The 23,013-nt window shown below is 47.3% G+C and overlaps 1 protein-coding gene across 5 annotated transcripts in view; it reads left to right on the plus strand.

Moving 5' to 3' along the window:
* The window catches only part of NOS1 (nitric oxide synthase 1), a 166,919-nt gene that overhangs the window by 132,670 nt on the left and 11,236 nt on the right, over positions 1-23,013 (plus strand). For 4 of the 5 annotated variants that reach the window (XM_032471388.1, XM_032471391.1, XM_032471389.1 and 1 more), the window contains exons 17-26: positions 839-940; positions 2,909-3,025; positions 6,732-6,906; positions 9,669-9,807; positions 10,252-10,330; positions 15,422-15,615; positions 17,117-17,286; positions 19,421-19,631; positions 20,366-20,453; positions 21,748-21,869. In XM_032471388.1, the coding sequence (XP_032327279.1) occupies positions 839-940; positions 2,909-3,025; positions 6,732-6,906; positions 9,669-9,807; positions 10,252-10,330; positions 15,422-15,615; positions 17,117-17,286; positions 19,421-19,631; positions 20,366-20,453; positions 21,748-21,869 (1,397 nt within the window). The remainder of the gene's footprint in view (positions 1-838; positions 941-2,908; positions 3,026-6,731; positions 6,907-9,668; positions 9,808-10,251; positions 10,331-15,421; positions 15,616-17,116; positions 17,287-19,420; positions 19,632-20,365; positions 20,454-21,747; positions 21,870-23,013) is intronic. The other variant, XM_032471392.1, reaches the window with a different exon arrangement.

A 23,013-nucleotide genomic window follows, 5' to 3' on the forward strand; every position in this document is an offset into this window, starting at 1 on the left:
CTTTTTAGTAGGTAGGTGTATGTGGTCCACTGGGGTGGAGATTGTGGTCCCTTTGGTCACTTCACAGCTCTGTGCTTCAGTTTCTTTTTCCATCAAATTGGGTTTATTATCCCTGCTTGAAGTGTCTAACCTGTACGTATCAAACTGGAAAACAGACGTCAGCATCCTGTGAAAAGTTATGAGTGCTGTGTAAATACCAGTTCTTACTATCTCCGCCCTTTGGAAACCTACATGCAGAATCCGTGAGCTTCTTTCCCTGGAACATTTCCCCCTGATGTTAGTGGAGTTGCATTCACTAACGTGGAGGTTGACTCAAAAAGATATCTTATAAGATGAAACGTGCCTGAGGTCAAAATCTGTTGCTGGTGAAACTGCATCTAACATGGGATTGGACTCTAAAGATACTTCATCAGGTGACAAACACCCGTAGTCAAAATTACCCTTGAAAAGACCTTAACTCCACCCAAATAGAGAACAGATGGCCTGTGCAGACAGAGCTGCCTTTCTGTGAGATCAACATCGTGTTTCCTCCAACGTGGAGCCGGTCTTAAGTTGAACATCACATGCCGTCGCTGACTGGTGTTTAGAGGCTGCGTTCTGCAGAAAATCCCTTCTGGTTTTCTTTCAGCCAAGCCCATGTTGCCAAACTTGCATACATTCCATATTCCAGGGGACAGCTGAGTTCCTTGTGTTCAGCCCTCATTCCGTGCCCAATGCCAGCATCTTAGTCCTCACTCTCCCTGCCTCTCTCCTTCCCACCCCATCCGGGTGGTCTTCAGCAGGTCCTCCTCACCCCTCCTCCAGGGAGAGATAGGGCACCATCAATTCTCCCCTCTAGGTACCCGGAACCCTTGCGTTTCTTTCCCCGTAAAGGGCCTCCCCTTCCCCGAGGTGACAGAGAACTCCACGGTCTGGCTGCAGCCCGTGACAGCCAGCACAGGTAGAGCGCGTGTGTGCGCATGCGTGTGTGCATGTGCGTGCATGCAAATATGCGCTCGTGTATGCCTTGTGTTCGTGCGTGAGGAGTGCGTGTGCGCGCATGCGTGCCTGTCAAGGTGTAGGTGTGTGCGCATGCTCGGTGCTGCAGCAGCCAAGACCGCATCCGGGTCTCAAGGAGACCAGCGTTCTACCCTAGGCTGTGCCACTAACTCGCTGAGTAACCTTGCGCAAGTCGCTTGACCTCTCTGGGCCTCCGTCTTTCTCATCCACCAAATGGGAAGAAACTATCTGCCCTGACCACTTCTGGGAGCTGCTGCCAGGATCAAAGAATAATAACAAAAAAACAACGCATTTGGAAAAACCTCCAACCTCCTACAAATACATGTGCCGTTATTTTTACCCCACAACCATCAACCACCCCTCCCGCACTAACAACACAGCCACCCCCTGATGTGTTACAGGCTTATTTGGAGAAGTGACTCAATGTGAGACTATTTTAGGGCAGAAAATACACTTAAATATATTTAGAACTTTCCTGATGCTGGAGCATCAACTTTGAAGAACATCCAGCTTAGAAACCCTGCTGCCAGAGTGCGCAATTTCTTTTTTTGTCTTTTGCATTCAGATTGGTGTGTTGTTTTTTTGTGTTTTGTTTTGGTTTTTGATTTGGGGGTTTTGTAGGGGTTTTTGTTTGGGGTTTGTTGGGGGGTTGGTCTTAGAGGTTTTTTTTTTTGTTTGGTTGGGTTTGGTTTTTGTCTTAATCTAAGAATAAAACTTACCACTTTTAGAGGAAAACTGGAAACCATTTTTGGTTTTGTTTTTTTAAATCTTGAAGCTCCTGAGCCTCTAATGCTGAGGTCTGAGTCCCAATGACATCTTTTCTTCCCCTTCAAAACAATTTAATAAGAAATCCAATCTCTTTTCAGGTTATGTGTCAGTGCTGAAGATTTTTCATATTTACTTGAAATGTGAAACATGAGAGACCCTTGAAATGTCTAAAGACCGTAACTTTATTGAAAGAGACTACTGTAGTGGTTACCAGTGGGGAGAGGGAAAGGGGAGGGGCACTACAGGGGCAGGGAATTAAGAGGTACAAATTATTATCTATAAAATAAGCTACAATGTTATATTGTACAACACAGAATATGGTCAATATTCTATAATAACTGTAAGTGAAGGATAACCTTTAAAAATTCTGAATCACTATAGTATACACCTGTAACATATTATATCATACATCAACTATACTTCAATTTCAAAAAAAGGAAAAAAATTTTTAAAAAGAGAACGCTGAATGGGGCAGTCTTGCACCATCCAATAAACCTTTCTATGAGCATATAAATGTCCTATACCTGTACCACCCTGTACGGCAATTCCTAGCCCCACATGGCTGTTGAGTACTTGACATGGGGCTAGTACCAGTGGGGAGCAGAATTTTTCATTGTATTCAATTTGAAAGAATTTAAATTTAAATAGCCGCATGTGGCCAATGGCCACTGCGAACAGCACAAGTGTAGTTCCTGGCTACTCAGTGTGACGTGTGGGAACCAGTAGCATCAGCATCTCCTGGGAACTTGTTGGAAATGCAGCATCTCAAGCCCCACCCTGTTCCCATCTGAATCAGGATCTGCATCTTAACAAGATCCCCGCATGTCTCCCGTACCCATTAAAATTTGGGAAGGAAGGAAATGTGGTCTGATGGGTTAAGGTGTGATCTGTTCTTCCTGAGTCAGATGTGGTTAGAAATCTTTTAAATACAGGTAGCATCAAATGCAGATGGCTAGCTGTCATTGTGGAGGGCGAGGGTACGTTGATACGTTCCAGACAACGCCGTAGGTGTGCTGTGGTCTCACTCAACACTCAAGGAGTGGTCCTAGAACCAGGGCTCGTAATTTGGAAAGCCATTGAGGTATTGACCCCAGAAGGGGGCTGCAAGCCAGAGCTCACAGACTCTCTTTTATTTTGGCAGGAGCTACAAGGTCCGGTTCAATAGTGTTTCCTCATACTCGGATTCCCGCAAATCATCAGGCGAAGGGCCAGACCTCAGAGACAACTTTGAGAGTGCCGGGCCCCTGGCGAATGTGAGGTGAGCGAGAGACCCAGGACGTTGGGGGTGATGAAGGCTCTTGGGAAAATGGACTTAGTTGCAAAATGGGTTCTTTGTCAGGGGAAGGGAGGTCTCCCTTCCATGTCGTTTTGTCCCTCACATAACCAGTTGCACTCTGGCTGTTTGGGGATACCCCTCCCACTAAAGCACACTACCTGGACCCTTCCTGTGATCTCTTTCTGTACACACTCCTTCAGAGCCCCCATCACCCAGGTTTCACCCCATCACATCAGTTTCACATCAGTTATGCTGAAGGATATTACTCAGTGAGCTCCCTTCCTAATAGAAGCTTTAATAGAAGCTTTAATAGAAGCTTCGGAGATACCCTGCTATGACCCAGTGGTTCCTAACCTTGGAAGCTCATCGAGATGACCTGGAGAGGTTTACAAAATACAGATAACCAAGCCCCACCTCCAGAGATTCTGATGTAATTGGTCTAGAATTGGTCCCAAGCATTGCTTTTTTTTTTTAATCTCCCTAATTGACTCCAACGCGCAGATTCAAAAAATACTGTCCTGACACAACATTGTAAAATGACTATAACTCAGTAAAAAAAAATGTAAAAAAAAAAAAAATGCTGTCCTAACTCCATGCTTCCCAAAGCATAGTCACATCCCACGAGAGCATTTTAGATAATACATGGGCAGATATTTCATATCTCAGTGGTTGTGTGTTCAGTTTAATGGGTATTTGGAAAGTAGAGCAAACTGAATATCAAACCCTTGGTTTCACAGATCTTGGTCAAGTTGAAGCTGATGTAAGCTCAGGCCTGGCCACTAATCTCTTAGACCTTTACTCATTGAAACTTCCCCTCGCATGCTCAGGGCAGCACTTAATAAATGATACAAATCACAGAGTTCCTGGATATTGAAGTGTTGTGTCCATTGGTACACTTTTTAATAGACCTTATTTTTTTAGGTTTGCAGCAAAATTGAGGGGAAGATACAGAGATTTCCCATATATTCCCTGCCCACCCCCAACACACACACACAGACTCCTTCATTATCAACGTCCCCTCAACAGTGCTACATTTATACAGTCGACAAACCTACATTGACACATTATCACCAGGGTCCATAGTTTACATTAGAGTTCACCCTTGGTATTGTACGTTCTGTGGGTTCTGACATCAGTTCATTTTTTTCAGCTTGACATTGAAACATCTGTGGTTTGACAGTCAGACCCATTTTTCCCTTATTAAATCTCTCATGGCTTAGAGCAGGGGTTGGCAAACTACAGCCCATGGGCCAAATCCAGCCTGGCCATGGTGTACTCTTATACAACTGGTGAGCTTAGAATGGGTTTTACAGATGGACATTTGCAATTCGTTTGACGACAGAAAATATTATCTTTGAACCTCAGTGAAGCAAAATGCTATCCCCCCACCAAAAAATTCCATTCTTCGCATTACTGGACATATATAACTCAGTCTTTATAATTGTACTCAATAACTATTATTATTATTGTATTTTAAATTTTGTCCAAAAATGTGTAGGAATATATTTTCTTCCTTGATACGAGAGTATCTATGTAATAGCTTCGATTTTGCTTCTTGGCCTACAAGCCTGAAAATATTTACCGTCTGGCCCTGTAAATAAGTTTACCAGCTTCTGGTTTGGAAGCTTAAAATAGGAATTTTGAAATCATCAGGTGAAGATGGTGATGGAAATCTGAGTCTAGGAAGAGACTGTGACACAGGCCTTCGGGTGCCTCGGCAAACGTATTAATGAATTAATCATCTGGACCATCTGTTAGTGAACACCAGTGGGTTTGACTAGCTAGTGAGTACAAAATAAAAGCAAATTAAACAGCGCTATTCAGTAAATAACAGTGTCAGTGGTGGTCAGGTGTCTCAAATGTCATCAATACTGGAGGTTTGGGGAACAACGCCTTAACCACAAGGCATGACTAGTGCCAAGAGTTTCCAAATCTGTGTTAGGCTGGAGGGGAGGGTGGGGGCCAGAAACGCTGCTCCTGGCGTCCTCCAGCCAGTCCACTCCTGGCCACCAGCCCTCTCCACCTGCCAGGCCACTGCCCTGCGAGGAAAAGGTGAGGGCTCTACCTAATGGAGGATCACAGGGGATGGGGAAACATGCTGCCTAATCCCACATCCTTCCCTTGGAAAGGCTCTGGAACCCCAGGGAAGGAAGGGCAGGAAAGAAGTGGAGAATGAGGTGAGAAAGCATGAGTACGAGTTTGAAAGAGTAGATATTAACCTATGTTGACTTTGACTTGATCTCTGAGACCCCTGGACCCCATCTCAAATTCATTGTCCAATAACAGAGTCCCTTCTCCCCAACTTCCCCAACTCCTTCCCTCATCCTCCATCGCAATCTTTTGACCATCATTCTAAAAAAGAGAGTCTGGGGCAGAGCCAGACCCTGTGTGGACTGAGTTAAACAGTTGCCCTCCTTGGCTTGTCTGAAATGACAGTCTGCCACAGAACATTCCAGCCTGGGGAAGAAGTCAGTCAGGGGGCCTGGTGTCCCACTTGTCAACCTCTCGATCCAGTCCCAGTGAGGTGAAGACCCACAGCCAGAACCAAGTCCTGAAAGTGTGACGTAAAGTCTCTGCACAACTGAGGGGCCCCTGGGCCCCAGCCCTTCACTTCTCAGACTTCAGTCAAAGCAGCTCCTCCTTGACATACAGGAAAACCTCATTAACTTGACCCCCATCGATTCAAACACCGTTTTCTAGTGATATCTATGCGAAGAGGGTTTGTGAAGCAACTCAATTTCACAGGCATTGCAAGGGGTGGAGCCAGCATATGTATAAGTCTTTCAGTCCCTTCTAGAAGAAGCTGTTTACCCACCAACGTTGAATGTGTTAGTGACAAGTCCTTCTGAGCTCCTCGTTCATACAGGACCTGGAGAACTGCTGCACTGGAGTTTTCATTGTCTTTGCACTTAAAACTAATCTAGTTGTATCATCAGTAGAGTTTAAGTTTTCCAGTAATAGAGACTCTTATCCCCAATTAGTACAGCTTAGAAAGGGACACACAAGAAACAGTTCTGGGTCACCACGGTCCCCAGCTCACCCTCCTAAGGATCGCCTGGGGCTTGTCTCCCAAGGACCGTGGTGCTTAGCAGAGACCAGAAGGAAGAGCACACAGGGCTCGGGGGCTCCCAGGCTTAACAGTGGCCTTCCCCGGATGGGCTTGGCGTTGTCTTACCACCAAAGGCTAAACGCTGTCCTTCTGGAGATACCAGATGTCTCTGTGTGCTCGGGCAGCCATCACAAAATACTACAGACGCGGGGGCTTCAATAACAGAAGTTTATTTTCTCACAGCTCTGGAGGCTGGAAGCCCTCGATCAAGGTGTCAGTGGGGTTGGTTGGTTTCTGGTGAGGCCTCTCTTCCTGGCTTGCAGACAGCCGCCTTCTCACTGTGTCCTTACATGGTTTATTCTGCGTGTGCAGACAAATCGAGAGCTGTCTGGTGTCTCTCTCTCTCTCTCTCTTCTTAGAAGGACACCAGTCCTATTGGATTAGGGCCCCACCCTTGTGACCTCGATTGACCTCAGTTACCTCCTTAAAGGTCCTATCTCCAAATACGGTCACATTGTGGGTGGGTAGGGCTTCAACATACGGATCTGAGGGGGCATATGGACTGTTATGTCCATAACACCAGACACCCCCACGTCTCCCTGGTCTGCTGGCATGGACCTTCTCTTGTCTCCTTGGCAGGTTCTCTGTGTTCGGCCTTGGCTCACGGGCATACCCTCATTTCTGCGCCTTTGGACACGCCGTGGACACCCTCCTGGAAGAGCTGGGGGGAGAGAGGATCCTGAAGATGAGGGAGGGGGACGAGCTCTGTGGGCAGGAAGAGGCTTTCAGGACCTGGGCCAAGAAGGTCTTCAAGGTAACCGTCCACCCAGATCTCAGAGACCCAGGGCAGAAGTCATGACCCCCAAGGACCACCCCCCAAGACAGGGTACCTAAACCATCAGAGGTAGAAGACACTAGAGAGCTCTTGGTACTTCTCTCATGTCTCCAACCAGGAGATAGCTTTAAACAACTCAGATAAGGTGGCGTGGTCTTAAGATATTCTCTACCCAGAATTCAGCCTCCTGCATTATGGGTAAGGAATTGGTCTATAAAAACATAGAGTCTTGAAATTTGGGGGCTGGGAGGAATGCACCCCTCACTCACATTTGGTAGACAGGTAAACACAAAACATAGACTTGGTTAATGAAGCCAGGGGCCATGCCTGGGGCTGGATCTCAGATCTCACCAGTTTTGTCTGCTTTGACAATCTTAATTGTTACGTGTGGCTATTTAAATTTCAATGTAAACTAGTGGACGTTAAATATGATGAATGGATAAATAAAGTATGTGTGTCCACATGACGGAATATTATTTAGCCATAAAAAGGAAGGGAGTGCTGATACCTGCTACAAGGATGAACCTTGAAAACGTTGTGCCAAGCGAAAGAAACCAGACACAGAAGGAAACTTAACTGTATGATCCCATTGCACAAAATGTCCAGAATAGGCACATCTGTAGAGACAGAAGGTAGATTAGTGGTTGCCAGGGGTTCAGGCAAGTGACTGCTAATGTGTGTAGGTTATAGGGTTTCTTCTGGGAGGATGGAAATGTTCTGAAACTGGATAGTGATGGTGGTTGCACAACCTTGTAAATAACATATCTGTATAATATTTAATATATGTATAATCTTGTATATAGTTATATATGTATATATAACAACATATATATAATTTAACATATATTAACACATATATACAACATATATAATTTAAAATATGTATTTAATGTGTATATATATACTGTATGTATTTATATATATAATGTTATATATAACATTATAATTAACATAAAGCATTAATTTATATATATAAAATGTATGTAGTTATATACTTAATGTATTATAATATCATATAATTATATATATAATGTTATATATAACAACATTATGTATGTAACTACATACTTTTTTTATATATATGGGTGTGTATGTGTGTGTGTGTGTGTATATATATATATAAATTAAATATAATTTAAAATTCCATTCCTCACCTGCATGAGCCACATATGCTCAGTAGCCACTAGTGGCTAGGAGTTACCATATTAGACAATTAGAACATTTCTGTCATGATAGGACATCCTATTGGACAGCGCTGTTCTAGAGATGAGGTCACAGGGGAATAAATGAATAACGGCCTTCTGTATGCATGTGGGGCGTGATGCCATTGGCCATCCTGGAAAAAACAAGAAAGCAGTGAATGTGGACCCACATGTCCCTGCCCCTTCCTTAGCCCCAGGGTGCAGTGTCATCAGCAACGCAAGAGAAAGGGCACTCCCCAACCTTCTGTCATCCAGTTGACACTCTTCATCCAGACAAAGAGAGCAAAAGGGGAAACTGAGGCCCCTGAGCAATAAGGATATGTATTTGGAGAGACTGTGTCGATAAGCCTGTTCCTGAATTTCTTCCTAGATGAGGAGAGTCAAGATAACCTGGCTGTTTTAATACCTGAGATAACTGTGTGGTTCTTGACTTCAATCAGTCAACTTTGAGTGTCCCAGAAACAGAGCCTGTTACGAACCACCAAATCCTTTAAGCTATCGTCTCACCCTCCCATCCTCCCAGCCCACTGCCCAGCCCTACCAACCACTAAACCTGCTGTCTGACTCTATAGCTTTGCCTATTCTGGACATTTCATATGAATGGAATCTTATGAGATCTTTGTAACTTGCTTCTTTCACTTAGCATAATACTTCCCTGATTCGTCCACATTATAGTATATATCAGTACTTCATTCCTTTTTGTGGCCAAATAATATTCCATTTTATGGCTATACCATATTATGTTTATCCATTCATCAGTTAATGAACATTTGGATCATTTAAAAATCAACATGAGGCCAAAATATGGTTAAAAAAAAAAACTACCTTTGAAAACCTTTGGCATTATCCATGGTTTTTATCTCCAAAAACCTGAATTCTTAGAATCACTAAAGTTGAAGAACTTATGAACTTGCAAAAAGGAAAAGCAGGAAAAATTTATATGCAGATATCCAAATATTCAATATATTCTGCCTTTAATATAATTTTTAAATCTTTAGAGGAAGATAGGAAATTCTAAGGTATTTATTCTATTGTTTAATGTTAAGCCTCTGTACAAGTTGGTTTTAGGAATAAATGACCTAATAGAGTTACAGATTAAATAGAGGTTAGTCCCAAAGTCAGTAGTAAATGTGGTATGTCCAACACATCAAAGGCACTCAAAAAATAAATATAGAGTGAATTGATGGATGAGGGGATGGTAGGTGGGTGGATAGAAGGATGGATGGATAGATGGATGGCAGGGAGGGAGGGAGGAAAGGAGGATGGGTGGATGGATGGGAGGAAGGAAGGGAGGGAGGATGGATGGTGGATGGATAGGTGGATGGACGGGAGAGTGGGTAGATGGGCGGAGGGATAATGGATAGGTAGATGAATGGATGGAAGAAAGGAATGGAGGGAGGAGGGAGGCAGGGAAGGATGCAGGGTGGGTGGATGGGATGATGGATGGGTGGATGAATGGATACATGCCGGGACTTGAAGCTGTTGAGGGGAATCCCACTTGGGTGAAAGAGGTCACTGAAAGCCCCGTGTGTGCCACAGGCAGCCTGTGACGTGTTCTGCGTGGGAGATGACGTCAACATTGAGAAGGCCAACAACTCCCTCATCAGCAATGACCGAAGCTGGAAGAGGAACAAGTTCCGCCTCACCTATGTGGCTGAAGCTCCGGAACTTACACAAGGTACCACTCCCCACCCTCCCGGGGAGACATTCCTGACAGTGTGGGGAAGGGGAAGACAGGAGTTCTCACCTCCAAAAGGTGCTCAGAGAAGGTGGGCTTCATCGCTTTGGTCTCCCTTTAGTGAAACCCTCCCAAAATAAACGCGCTGCTCCTGCCCCACACGCAGGAAAACAGCGTGCTTGAAAGAGTGCCTCCCTCCGGCAGCGTGGTGTGCTACCCTGAACCTCCTCTTCTCCGCTGAGTTCAGCCGGATTTGCTTTTTGCTCTGCATTGTCCGCAACTGCGCCCACCAATGCCTGCCTGGCCTCTTTTCTTCTATGTCTTCACTGTGCCCCAGAGGACAGGGGAACGTAAGGAGGGGGTCAGTAGAAGCTAGAGGCTTTTTCTTGACAAAGAAAACTCTTTAACTCCATCTCAGGAAGAATGTTGCTCTCCTCCTTGCAGGTCTGTCCAGTGTCCACAAAAAGCGGGTCTCAGCCGCTCGACTCCTCAGCCGTCAAAACCTTCAGAGCCCCAAATCCAGGTAGGAACACCTTGGTCCCCTGGGGTTACCCGCCTCTGCCCCAGGTGCCACCCTCAATAAGGAAGGGGCCCTTGTTGACTCCAAGGACTGGCTTCCTCTCACCACTCTAAGGGTCATCAAGACCCCTTGTTACTTTGTAGCATCTTGGTTTTCTGCTTTCCCCTTTGCCAAGCTCCAGCCTGCAAGGCTGAAAATAAGTGAATGGTGATGATTATTGTGGCAAGAGGCAAGAGAAAGGTTTTATGAGGAGTTTCAATATGGACCACACCCTTGTCAAACTGCTAACAGTTCACTGTCACGTTCATCATAGTCAGAAATCTCTTAGTCCTGACTTTTCCTCCTCGCAGGTAATTCTCCCCTGGCATCCTGAACAACGGCTGCCCAGGCTCTGCTTAAATTCCCTTGGGATGGCGAGATGTTTATTACATACATCAGCCCCTCTGTGTCTTGAGGTCCTAATTGTTAGGAGTTATCTTATGATTGCTTATCAGCAAAGCATTTCTTCCTAGCACTTCATTTTGGTCCTCAGCTACACTCTCCAGTGACACCCAATACCAAGTGACTTCTTCCAAATGAGAGAGCTGCAAATAGCCAAGGACGGCGACCAGTCTCTCCCCGGTCCTGGTTCCTTCCAAGTGTTCTTCCCGAGACCTGGTTTCCCAAGCGTTTTGCATTAGTAAAAGGACGCACTCTGTCCTGCTGCAGATGTCATTCTCAGACCTGGTCACAGTGCAGTGGAAGTCCCATGATCACTGCCAAGTGCACTAAGGCTGTTATTACCATCCCGGATCTGGACAGGACACGCTGGTGCTGCCCGAGATGCAGGCGTCTTCCTGACAGCCATGCCGCTCTCCCGTTAAGCTTATGTCCTTGCTGCTCTTAGACTTCATGTCTTCTCAGAGTGACCCCATCAGGTCTCTGCATCCCTCCACCTGGATAAGTAAAAAAGAATTTTTAGCAGGAATGAAGGTCTTTGCATTGATCCCTGTCAAATGGAAGCCATTTCACTTTGCATTTACAGCCCATGAAGATCTTTTGAGATCTCGAATTTTTTGCATGGCAAAGTACAAAGTGTGGGCTCTCGAGCTGGACAGCCCTGGGATCTGGACCCAGTTCTGCCACGTGCCGGCTGTGTGACCTTGGGCAAGTCCCTTGGGTCCTCTGAACCCCTGTCTCCTTACCTAAAGTAAGAATCGTGGCTATAAAGATTGCCAACATTTATCTAGTACTTTCTGCATTCCAAGCGCTGTTTTGAGTCCTCTCTGTGTAGAATCTCACAGAACTCCACCAGCCTAGGAAGTAGGCACTATTATCGTCTACATTTTAAATATGAAAAATGACAATTAGAAAACACAAGTGACTTTTTCAAGGTTACACAGACTTTGTTCTCTGATTCCAAAGTCATGATGCCAAATGGCTGTTCCTACGGCCTGAACAACATCGCAAGGCTGCTGTGGGCATTAAAGACAACGCACACAAAGCAGCTAGTGTATCATACGTTCCCGTTACTGTCCCTTCTCCATCCCAGCTTCCTACACCTGCAGGTTTAGTCTGTATGCTTTCTACATGGACGTCAAACCTTTGACAACACTGTCAACGGGATGGAGCCCCAGGGCTCTCGTGTTGTCTCCTAGATCCTCAAACACTGGAGGAATGGATTGGGAATCTATTGGAAATTTCTTACAGTAAAAAACTGTGGAAGACCAGATCACAAAAAGTTACTCCTTACACGGTTATACACAAACAGCAAGGTCATTTGCAAATGTTTGGATGCTAAGTTGGACCAAAGTCCCCTTCATCTTCCTCCAGAAAGGACGGCTGACTCCATGCTGGGTAACTTACTACCAAAGGATATTTCAACAAGGTTAGGAACTAGAAGATAGCATTAAAAGCAGTTCTGGATTAGCACAAAAAAGGATCAAGTTGTGTCCAGGTGTTTAGCTCTTTAAAAGCGTACCCTATAGGGCTACCAATTCACAGACTTACTACCATTTCCAGCTTTACGAGTTTTGTTTTGTTTTTTTTTTTTAAGGATAACTGAAAGAAAAAGCATGACTCTGTCTCCAGTTTTCCCCCCTCCAAGGCCAGAGTCGTGCTGTTTGTGCCTGGAGGCCCTAGCAAGATACCACAAATCACAAATCACACACACCCCTCACCCCCACCCCCAACAAGAGACCCTTAATTGCAAGCAAAGTGCTTAAGAGGAAGTAAACCTGCTTTTGAGGGTGATCCTTGCCACTGTAAAGAGAAAAGTGACCGGCAGTTACTGCCTGGCCAGGAAATAAATTTTCTCTGTACTCCAATTAGCAAACAGTACAGAAGAGAGTATAATGGAGCATGAAGTGGTGGTGTGTGGATCGTTAAGTCCTGGAAGTCAGGAGGAAGGGACGTGCAGGAGAGGCTTTAGAGAGGCTGGTGAATAGAGGACATGTCCGCTCCTTCTCATTATTCAGGCCTCTGCTCAAATGTCAAATCCCTGGCCATCCTTATCTGCTGGTCACTAAGCCCACGGCCCCCAGCCCGTCACCACCCACCCATCCACATCACCAGCCCCATTGGAGATCTTTTCAAGTCACTCCTCAGTGAGAATCGGGCACTTTGTTGTCTTTACCCACCACTCTCTCACCAGTGCCTAGAACAGTGCCTGACACTCATTGCGAATTTGTTAAGTGTGTGAACCTGATTAACTCAAACTGCCCGCAACAGACAATGTTTATTCTTTTCACTGAAGAGCGAACAGCTGTTTTTTTTTTTTTTTCCATTTAATGCTGGACATTAGCAGGCTGTTCTTTCATCTGCGAACCTGTCATTGAACCCTTGCCAAGTGTGCGCATGAGTGTGTGTAGTTATGCTTCTGTAGGTGGATATGCGTACGTCACAAGCCGGGGGTGCTCTGGGGGAGAGGGTGGAAAGGGCTCAAAAGCCTGCTGCCTTCCCAGTGCCGCCCTTTCTCCTTCCCCTAATACTTTTCAATGGCTCATATGTGTCCCAAGCTTAGAAGAAAAAGGCTTAGAAAATCCTATACTTAGAAACCCCCAGCAGAACTGAGAGCTAAGACGGTGGGTCTCCAGGCTAGCGCTATCCACTGGGGGATCAGCTTCCTGCAAAGCTTCAAGGACCAGCCCATCAAGATGTCCCGTGACCACATCCCTGGGCCCACCTGGTAGCCAACCGGCCAGCGACATTCCCGTTCCTGCCTCTTACCCGCTGACCACCTTCTGCCACGTTTAAGAGGCCTCCGGGCAAGTGGCTGTGAGCGTGAGCCAGCTCAGCAAGTTCGGGTCCTCCGCGTTTCTATTTTGTACCGGCCGAATGAACGGAGGCAAATATGCTTCTGAAAGAAATCGTGATGATCTGGGAGAAAGTGGGAATTGATTTGCGGGGCCTTTCAAAGGCTTCCCGGGGTTGGTGCTGGAGGCTCCTAAATTAGCGACCCCACAGCGCCACCTGCTGGCTGGCAGCCTCCACTCTCCAGGATCCAAAACATGCCCGTGAGCTCAGAGCAGAATCCATCATTCAAGTCCGCATCATTGGCAAGATCAGTGACCCAGAGAGGGCAAAACCAGCCCAGGGACAGAGGGTGGGACCCCAGACCCTACCACCATCAATCACAATTTCAGTTACCAAGTTGCCCACCATGCTAAGGACCAGGGGTGCCGTGCTTTGAGAAAATACTTGACACCCAAAAAAGCAAATATGCCAGCACAACTATTTTTAATAATGTGGCTATTTGCAGCACAAAAGGGCTCTTGGTTGTGCCAAAAACTCCTTTAAATAGCGAGTCCCATTGGTCTATTCAAAGTGCTGATTTACATACCGAGAAGAATGTAGAAACTTCTTGTTGAATATCAAGTGTCTCCATCAACTGAAAACCAGTTGGCAATGAAGAAAAAGCAGATCTGAAAATGCAACTGTAACTCAAAGAATACAAAAGATTTGATTCACTAAGATGTAGTAATCAACCCCCAAAGTCTTCAGGTGAAAAAAAAAATGCACTAGATCTATACTGAAACTCTAAAGAGGGCCAGAATCATTGTAGTCTGAGGAGTCATTCTTGAAGCCATTCACTTAGCACAGAGCTCCTGCCCTTGAAATTCAAAAATCAATAGAAAGGGCATGACCTGGCAGACTGAACAAGTGTCTCTCTGGGTTTTCTCCTGAGTTCTGTGGACTTTGTAATATCAGTGGGTTTGTGCATAACAAAAACCCAAGCTTAAGGCCAAGTTCTTTTCCCTGGTCCCTAACAAGATGAGGACCCAGGCTGCAAAAGGGAGTGAAGCTTGGGATTCCGAGGAGAGATGGGATTTCACAGAATGGGGACATCACTGCCTGGGGCTCCAATGGGCTAGTGGTTCCTGGCAGAACTCCGATTGGTATTGAGAGCAGAACCTATTCCAGCAGCCGGATAAACCTGGGAGTCTCGGGTTCCTTTAATCAATAAATCTATCTTGAGTACCTACTACATGCTGTGCACTGTCCGTAGGTGCCAGAATAGAGTAGGGGACAAAAGAGACAAATTCTCTGCCCTCTAGAGTTTACATTGTCCTTGGGGCCAAGGAAGGCAGGGGCAGGCAGGAGGCAGACCACAGAGCTTATAACGAAGTAAACTTTGCTGGGTGTCAGATGATGGTAAGTACAGGGGAGAATTGAGCAGGGGCAGGAAGACAGAAACGCAGTCAGGTCTGGGGACTGAACCCTGGGGTGCTCCACCGCCCAGAGTTAGGGAAGATGAGAAGGAACAGGCAGAGCAGACTGAGCAGGAGCGGCCAGAGAGAAGATCGAGAGAGTGTGGGGTGCTAGAATCCAGGAGAAGGGAGTTGAGAAGGAGCAGGTGACCAGCTGTATCCACCGCTGCTTGGGTGACCGCGATGAGCACTGGGAACTGGCAGCTGGATTTGCAATGAGGAGCTCATGGTTGACCTTGCTAAAAGCCGTGGGTGGTGTAGTATGATGGGGACAGAAGCCTGGTTGGCATGAGCCCCAGGAGAATGGAAGGAGGGGAGTTGTAGCCACAAGGACAGACAGAGGAGCAATGAAAGGGGGCAGGAACCGGTGGCCCTTAACTCTTCATTCCCCCTCCCTTCCCTCCAGCCGATCCACCATCTTCGTGCGTCTCCACACCAATGGGAACCAGGAGCTGCAGTACCAGCCTGGGGACCACCTGGGCGTCTTCCCGGGCAACCACGAGGACCTCGTGAACGCCCTGATCGAGCGGCTGGAGGACGCGCCCCCTGTCAACCAGCTGGTGAAGGTGGAGCTGCTGGAGGAACGGAACACGGCTTTGGGTAACTACGGTCGGCTGGGTACCCTACCCGGCCACTCCCAAGGGCCCTCCCCATCTCCAGGGAGTCCCAGAAAGAGGAGAAAGAGGAGTGTCTGGGAAAGAGGAGACCCGTTCTTCTTCCCAATCACCAATCTAGCTAGGAGGGTTGTCTCTGTCACCCTCCAGTTTATGAGACAGAGGACACCCCCTTTCTCATGGCTAAACAGCGTTGGCCCAGCTGGCTGAGTGAACGTCCGTGATGCTGCAACATTGATGGCTTATCATCAAGGAGAAGGGGTGTCTCCCTTCCTTCATCAGCTGGACACCAATCTCAGCAGGGGCTGCTTGTCTTACTTCCTCCATCACCCCTGCCTCACTGCCTGCCAAGTAAATAGCAGCTGAAGTCTGCCCCTGCCTCCTCTTAGAATTGTAAGGCACTGGATAAAGTTCAGTGGCCCATTGTGATTGAACCACATTTCAAATCTCATTAGACCAAGTCCCAACCCATTTCAGTGACCGTCCTTGACATTCCTGTTAAAGAACTTTTAAAGGCAAAAGGTAAATGTCTCCGTGTTTCATCTCAGTAGCCGCAGGTACAAGGAACTGTGGTGACCATACATGGTAGCCCAGTGATTCAGTGACCTGTCCCCTTTAAAAATGAGCCAGGATGTAAAGTCAGGGCAGAATGTGAGAACAGTATGTAGTCAAAGCTCTGGTGAAAATCCCTTTGGAAGGTACTGCTCTAGAGAAACACACTTTCTCTTAATAAATCCAGTCCAGCCAGTTCCTCCTGCACTTTGGAACAGTACTTTTTATCTTGAGTTGAGCCCCTGATGACGGAGAGGCTTGTGTTTAGGGGATATACTGGATTAAAGAACAGAAAGGCAGTGTTGTATGGTAGTTAATACATGGTCTGGAGCAATACTGCCTGACTTTATGCGTTTGAGCTGTGTGACCTGGGGCAAATTCCTTAACCTCTTTGTGCTTCCATTTTCCTCAACTGCAACATGGAAATAATAATAGCACCCACGACCTAGGATTGTGGCGAGGATTAAATGAGTTAATAATATCAGGTGCTGAGAACAGTATGTGGCACATAGAAAGTGCTAGGTGAGTGTTGAGCATGTTAAACACCAGAATCCCACTCAGAGAGGTGAGAGGCTGACACCAAGAGAGGACAGATGGAGACAGAATAGACTCACAGCTCACGCTCAAGTTGGTGGCTCACTGCATAGAATGTCAGGGGACTGTCTCATGCTATTTTAATATTTGTTCATTCTTAAATTTTTGGATTAGTTTGCTCAATTGATTTTGGACATGGTTCTTGCACACACGAGGTGTCACGTAGTCCCCAGGGCCCCGGGTGTAGATGTGGGAGGTGGGAGGTGGACAGCCGAGGAGTTGCTTGGCTCTGGGGCAGTCCAGCTCACCAGGCCCCATGCTGCGCCCCTGACTAGGACCCAGGTCCTCGGAGCCCAGTCTCTCCTCCCCCCGCCCATGTCTCACCTCCTGTGCCTCCACAGGCGTTATCAGTAACTGGACCGATGAGCATCGCCTCCCGCCCTGCACCATCTTCCAGGCCTTCAAGTACTATCTGGACATCACCACGCCGCCGACGCCGCTGCAGCTGCAGCAGTTTGCTTCCCTGGCCACCAGCGAGAAAGAGAAGCAGCGTCTGCTGGTCCTCAGCAAGGTGGGTCCCTGGCCTCGGACAACCTCAAGGGGGCGCCTTCCGCCTCCCCTGTGGTTGGAGCGTTGTATAGTTATTACAGCGGTTGTCCAGCAGATGGCAGTCTTGAGCAAGGGCTGCCACGCTAGTTTGCAGAAGGTCGCCATTGGCTAGTCCTGGCCAGGATGAGGGTAACCCCATTGAATCTCCAAGTTCTCTGGCTGCAGTAGAAATTACTGTTCTAACTCTTTTTCCTCCTTCCTTTGGAACCTTTGAGCTTCCATTAGTTTTGTCGGAGTCCATGCTTAGAAGAATCCCACTGTGCCCTGTTTTAAAAATCAGCCTTTTTCAGTGCTGATGAGCTATAGGTATGCCTTCAAGATCTAGGCGTCCTCGGATGGTAAAGTGAACCAAAAAGCTTAGCTTCTACCACCCTTGCTTAGAAACCAAGCTGCTGCAAAAAATCCTAGCTGGGAGGACCATTCAGACTTCCCCCAGTCGGGTCTCCTCCCCAGTAAGCAAGCTATCAGTGGAGCATGTGTAGAAGAGGGGATTGAATGGTGGTACAGCAAGTTTGTTTGTTTGTTTTTTAATTCAGGGAGTGCATATTATTTAGAGTGATGAAAATAAACACCAGAAAACAAAAAACACTTAATAAATGGTACATGGTTACTTCTGAGGGGTTAGACACAGATTGGAGAGCATTATTTTTCATCAGAAGTTTTGCAGAATTATTTAACCTTTAAACTCTGTACATGCACAACTTTGAAATTTTAAATGAATGAAAGCAGGGTAACAGGAAGAGAGAACAGAGCTTGCACTGTTTGCATGGGATTATTTAAAGCTGAATTTGATATAACTGTAGGAATCCGTTTCTTCCAAAAAGAGCAAACTCCATTAAAAGAATGAGGATTTTTATCAGGGGAAACCCCTGTGTGAGAGACCATGGGAAAGGAGTCAGATAAGGTGGAGAGAACCGTCAGACCTCAAAACAAGCCTGACCCCAAGTGAGGGAGAGAGCAGAAAGTTTGAATGGAGGCATCTGGGATAAGGTGGATGTCAGGTTTAGTGACTAGCTGCTCGGGCTCTTGGCCAGTTGCGCCCCTGCAGCTAGAGATCAGTAAGGCTGGGGACCTTGGGAGGCACATTCTCAAGAATGCCATCCCCTATCAATAAAGCAAGGATGGTCTTTAAGAACATGGGGAGAAGCTTTGGTACACAAGGCACTTGTAGTAGGCTTCACCCTTCTTAAAATCTGAGCTTCCTATAAGCTAAGGGCAGCTTCTAAGATATAGGAAAAAATAGCTCCAGAGCCCTAGAAAGTTCCTCTGGTCCCTGGTAACAGCTGTCTTTGCTGTCAGTGTACCCCTGAACGTGGTCCTCCACACTCCAGCCTGTTCCTTCGGGGTTGTCATTTACCGTCTTGAATGTGACCCATACTCTCCGAGGAGGCACCTCCAGACCCACAAATCATACACCTGCGAGTCATGACTCCGTCCCCATTGTATCTCTTGACCTCCCCAACTGGCAGGAGAGTGTAATGGTCAGGAGCATAGATTCTGGGGCCAGACTGCCCAGAACAGGGGTCTGCAAGGTTTTTTCCATAAGGGACCCGGTAGTAAATATGTTAGACTCACAGTCCGTTTGTCACAACTATTCAGCTCTGCCATGGCACAGCAGCAAAGATGACCCAGAAATGAGTGAACATGGCTGGGTTCCAATCAAACTTTATTTGTGGACACTGAAATTTGAATTTCATAACATATTCTTATGTCATGAAATAGTATTGGGTTTTCCCACCAACTGTTTAAATATGTAAAAATTACTCTTAGCTCATGGGCCTTACAGAGTGAGTACTGAGCCAGATTTGGTTTGTGGGCTGAAGTTTGCCACCCCCTGACCTGGACTCACCACCTTGTATCCACCATGGGATTTTTATATACCTCAGTTTCCCCATCACTAAAATAGGCATGGTGATCAGACTTATTTCCTCAGATCCTTGCAAAAATGAAAACCCGGCACAGAATAATTCCTGTGTTGAGAGTTGACTGTTACTGTGTTTTTATTTGCCTTCTTCCCTGGACCTCCTCGAGCCCTCATGGGAAGCTTGTTCCAGGGGCTGGCTGCGAGTTCTTCTCTGTCCCTCTCCTCGGCACAGGGACTGCAGGAGTACGAGGAATGGAAGTGGGGCAAGAACCCCACCATCGTGGAGGTGCTGGAGGAGTTCCCGTCCGTCCAGATGCCCTCCACGCTGCTCCTGACCCAGCTGTCCCTGCTGCAGCCACGCTACTACTCCATCAGCTCCTCCCCAGACATGTACCCTGACGAGGTGCACCTCACCGTGGCCATCGTCTCCTACCGCACCCGAGGTGGGCAGAGGCGCTGGGCGAGCCCCCGGGTCGGCTCCCCCCAACACACCTTCCAGGGGTCTCTGCACATCTGTCTAAACCACTGCCAAGTCCCAAATCCCCTGGGAGGAGACTCACCCCACCCCCCACCCCCCGAGACCAGGAAACCGGGAAAAGAAACAGAGCAGCAAACTGTCCCCTTAGGCAGAGCCAGCTCTGTGCAGAATTAGGACGGAAACAAGGTGCACACTTGGAAACCTCTGCTCCCAAAGCCGGAGACCCTCCTTTACTCCCTTGCTCCCCTCATACCCCCAAGGCAGCAGCTAGAACAAGCCGCCACCACCCCTCCCCTCCGAGGGGGGAGCTCTCTGCTGCCTGATGCCTAGCTGATTACAGATGATTCGGCTTACCTGACCTCTGCTCCCGTGTTTTCCCTCTTTGATAAAGCAGTTAAAATGCACGGTGCCTGAGAGAGGACCCCGACAGGCTAGCGAGAGCATGTTGAGTAGGACCCTTTCAGTGGACAGGACTTGAATCTGACCCACACCTGTCCAGCAGTTTCGTAGCCACGAGCTCACCCCAGCTTCACCATTTCCTCCTGCCCTTCAGAGGAAGGGATCCAGACAAGGAACTCTAAGGCAGAGACTTGGCGTTGGGACCGTGAGCCTTCTGCACTGGAGAGGGGGTTAGGTCAGGGACTGGGAAGCTTGGGGGACGGCAGAAGGTGAGCCCGGTCACCTTGGTTGCTCTGTTAGATGGAGAAGGACCAGTTCACCACGGCGTGTGCTCCTCCTGGCTGAATCGGATCCAGGCTGACGAAGTGGTGCCCTGTTTCGTGAGAGGGTGAGTGGCAAATGAGGAGAAATAAGCAGCCATCCCGAATCTGCATCCCGATGTCTTTAGCTGGGCTGGGTGGTCCAGCCTGAAGGGTTCTAGGGAGGTGGCGGAGTCAGGTGGGATTGAGATCGCACTCTGCACCACTCCGGGTCGGTTGTTAAGGAAACAGGATCGGGGGGCGCAGAGTAACACTGCAGAAGCTAAGCAAGTCCTCTAGCCAAATTCAGGTCAATGCAACAGATCCTTACCCAGTGCGCGTACTGTGCTCGATGCTGGGGTTACAGCAGACGCCAGGCAAGTGCAGCTTCGGCCTTCATGGAATTTGCAGACTAGTGGAATTTCTATCCAGAGTCTGCTGGTCACCCCATCTGTTCCCAGTTTCTCAGAGACCAGGGAGATTTAACCCCTCTCCCCATCAATCTGGGCATTTCCTCCCAGACTCAGTTTTAAAAGTGGTTTCTGCCCACTCGTGTCTTGCACTTAAAAATGTGCTAAAGGGATCAATTTCGTGTCAGGTGGTCCTACCACAATCAATCAGTCAAATTAAAAAATATAACTTTAAAAAATAAAAAACAAGAGGTGTGTCTGCGCCGAAGCCCACTGTAAGTACCTGCTTAGCCAGCCGATAACTCCCCTACCTCAGCAGTGGACTCGGCCGGCCATTTTTCTCAGCTGTTCAGGGTGGGATGGTCATGGTGTGGTCAGCATCAGAATCCCCTCGGGTGCTTCAAAACTGCGGAGTCCTGAGCCCAGACTTACTGCATTGCCCAGGACTCTGCCACCCCTTTTAATATCACCATGTGATTCTCTTGTACCCTGAAGTCTGTGACTCCCTGACGTGGGAAGATCTCATGGATGGTTAATTCAGTGATTCTCAACCAGGGGTGATTTTTGCCTCCCAGGGGGTGCTTGGCCATGTCTAGAGATAGTTTTGGTTGTCACAGCCGGAAGGTGCTCCTGGCATCTAACAGGTAGAGGCCTGGGTACTTAGTATCCTGTAACGCACAGGACAGCCCCCACCACGGAGAATTGTGCAGCCCCAAATGTCAACAGTGCCAAGGTAGGGACTCTGCTTAGCTTAGCTCAGCAATGGGGATAATTGGGAAATGCAGCGATAACCAGACCCTCAGGACCTCCTGTTTGGAGAATTCCCCAAATTTATGAGACCTTTCACGCTGGTAAGTGTCACTTGATCCCCAGTGAGCTACCCAAGATGGCCACCTGGTTTACCTAAGACCCAGCAGTTCTTGATCAGATTTGAGTTCCGCAAGCCTTCTGACTCTCTCTCTTCCTTGTCCAGAGCGCCCAGCTTCCACCTGCCCCGAAACCCCCAAGTGCCCTGTATCCTGGTTGGCCCGGGCACTGGCATTGCCCCTTTCCGAAGCTTCTGGCAGCAACGGCAGTTTGATATCCAGCACAAAGGTGGGTCCAGCAGCCATGGGATCTCCACCCATGGAGTGGCCCGCCTGCATCCCAGCAGCCTGGAGACACAACGATGTTCTCTCTCCTTTGTGTCACCACCTGGGGAGGGCCTGGGGGAGCAGAGTAGTGACCTGACCCACGGGTGAAGTTCCTGGTATAATTCAAAGGACCTGCCCAAGCAAATCCACACAGCTTGTCCCAAGGCCTGTAATTCCAACCCTAGAAGACATTTTTTTCAACTGCTAAACTAGGACCCCATCTTAAAACGTAAGCAGCCCTAGAAGGGGTTAGCATTAAGCCTTAGCAGGTGTGTGTTTATGTCCCAGAGGCTTCAATGTGAGAGACACAACAGGTCAGCTTTGAGAGGAGAGAAAGAAACCCACAGGCTGTGTAAGACGCTTCTTTTCCTCAGGCCTTTGGAGGGGGGTAATTAAGTTTATTTAATTATTTATCTGTTTTAATGGAGGTACTGGGGATTGAACCCAGGACCCCCTGCATGCTAAGCATGAGCTCTACCACTGAGCTCTACCCTCCCTGTAAAAGAGGCTCTTTTAAGCCCCGTCACTGCTTGGACGAGTTCATGCCGTTACGGTACTGGGTACTTGTCTACCTTTATCCTTTCTGATCCTCCAGTGACATCACATGTAGTCATTTTGCCCTCAGTGGTACCCCAGGTAGCTAGCGACTTCTAGGCTCTTAAGATTCTGTCCTTATTAAAGTTAATTCCTCTATTAAATACAATTTGTTGTTAGAAATAGTCATTTCTTTAAAAAAAAAAAGAAAGAAAGAAAGAAACCCACAGGAGGTTTTTTGGTTCTTTTTAAAAGATGGTTTGTTTGTTTTTGTTTTTTTTTCTTATTAGAAACCCACTGTTTCGACATGCTTTAAACAGGGATTTACTGAGCATCTCATGAATGCCAAACACGATTGTGGGTGCTGGAGGCATAGCAATGAACAAGACGGAAACAACTTTAAAAAAAAACAAAGCTTGCCCCAGTGAAACCGTCATTCTAATAAAATAGCTAATATGTATAAAGTGTAGTTGACCCTTGAATGACATGGGTTTGAACTGCAGAGGTCCACTTATATGCAGACTTTTTTCATTAAATGCATGCTTCTGGTACTGCACCATTTGGGGTTGGTT

Source organism: Camelus ferus, chromosome 32 (genome assembly GCF_009834535.1).
Source record: "Camelus ferus isolate YT-003-E chromosome 32, BCGSAC_Cfer_1.0, whole genome shotgun sequence".
Taxonomy (NCBI): Eukaryota; Metazoa; Chordata; class Mammalia; order Artiodactyla; family Camelidae; genus Camelus; species Camelus ferus.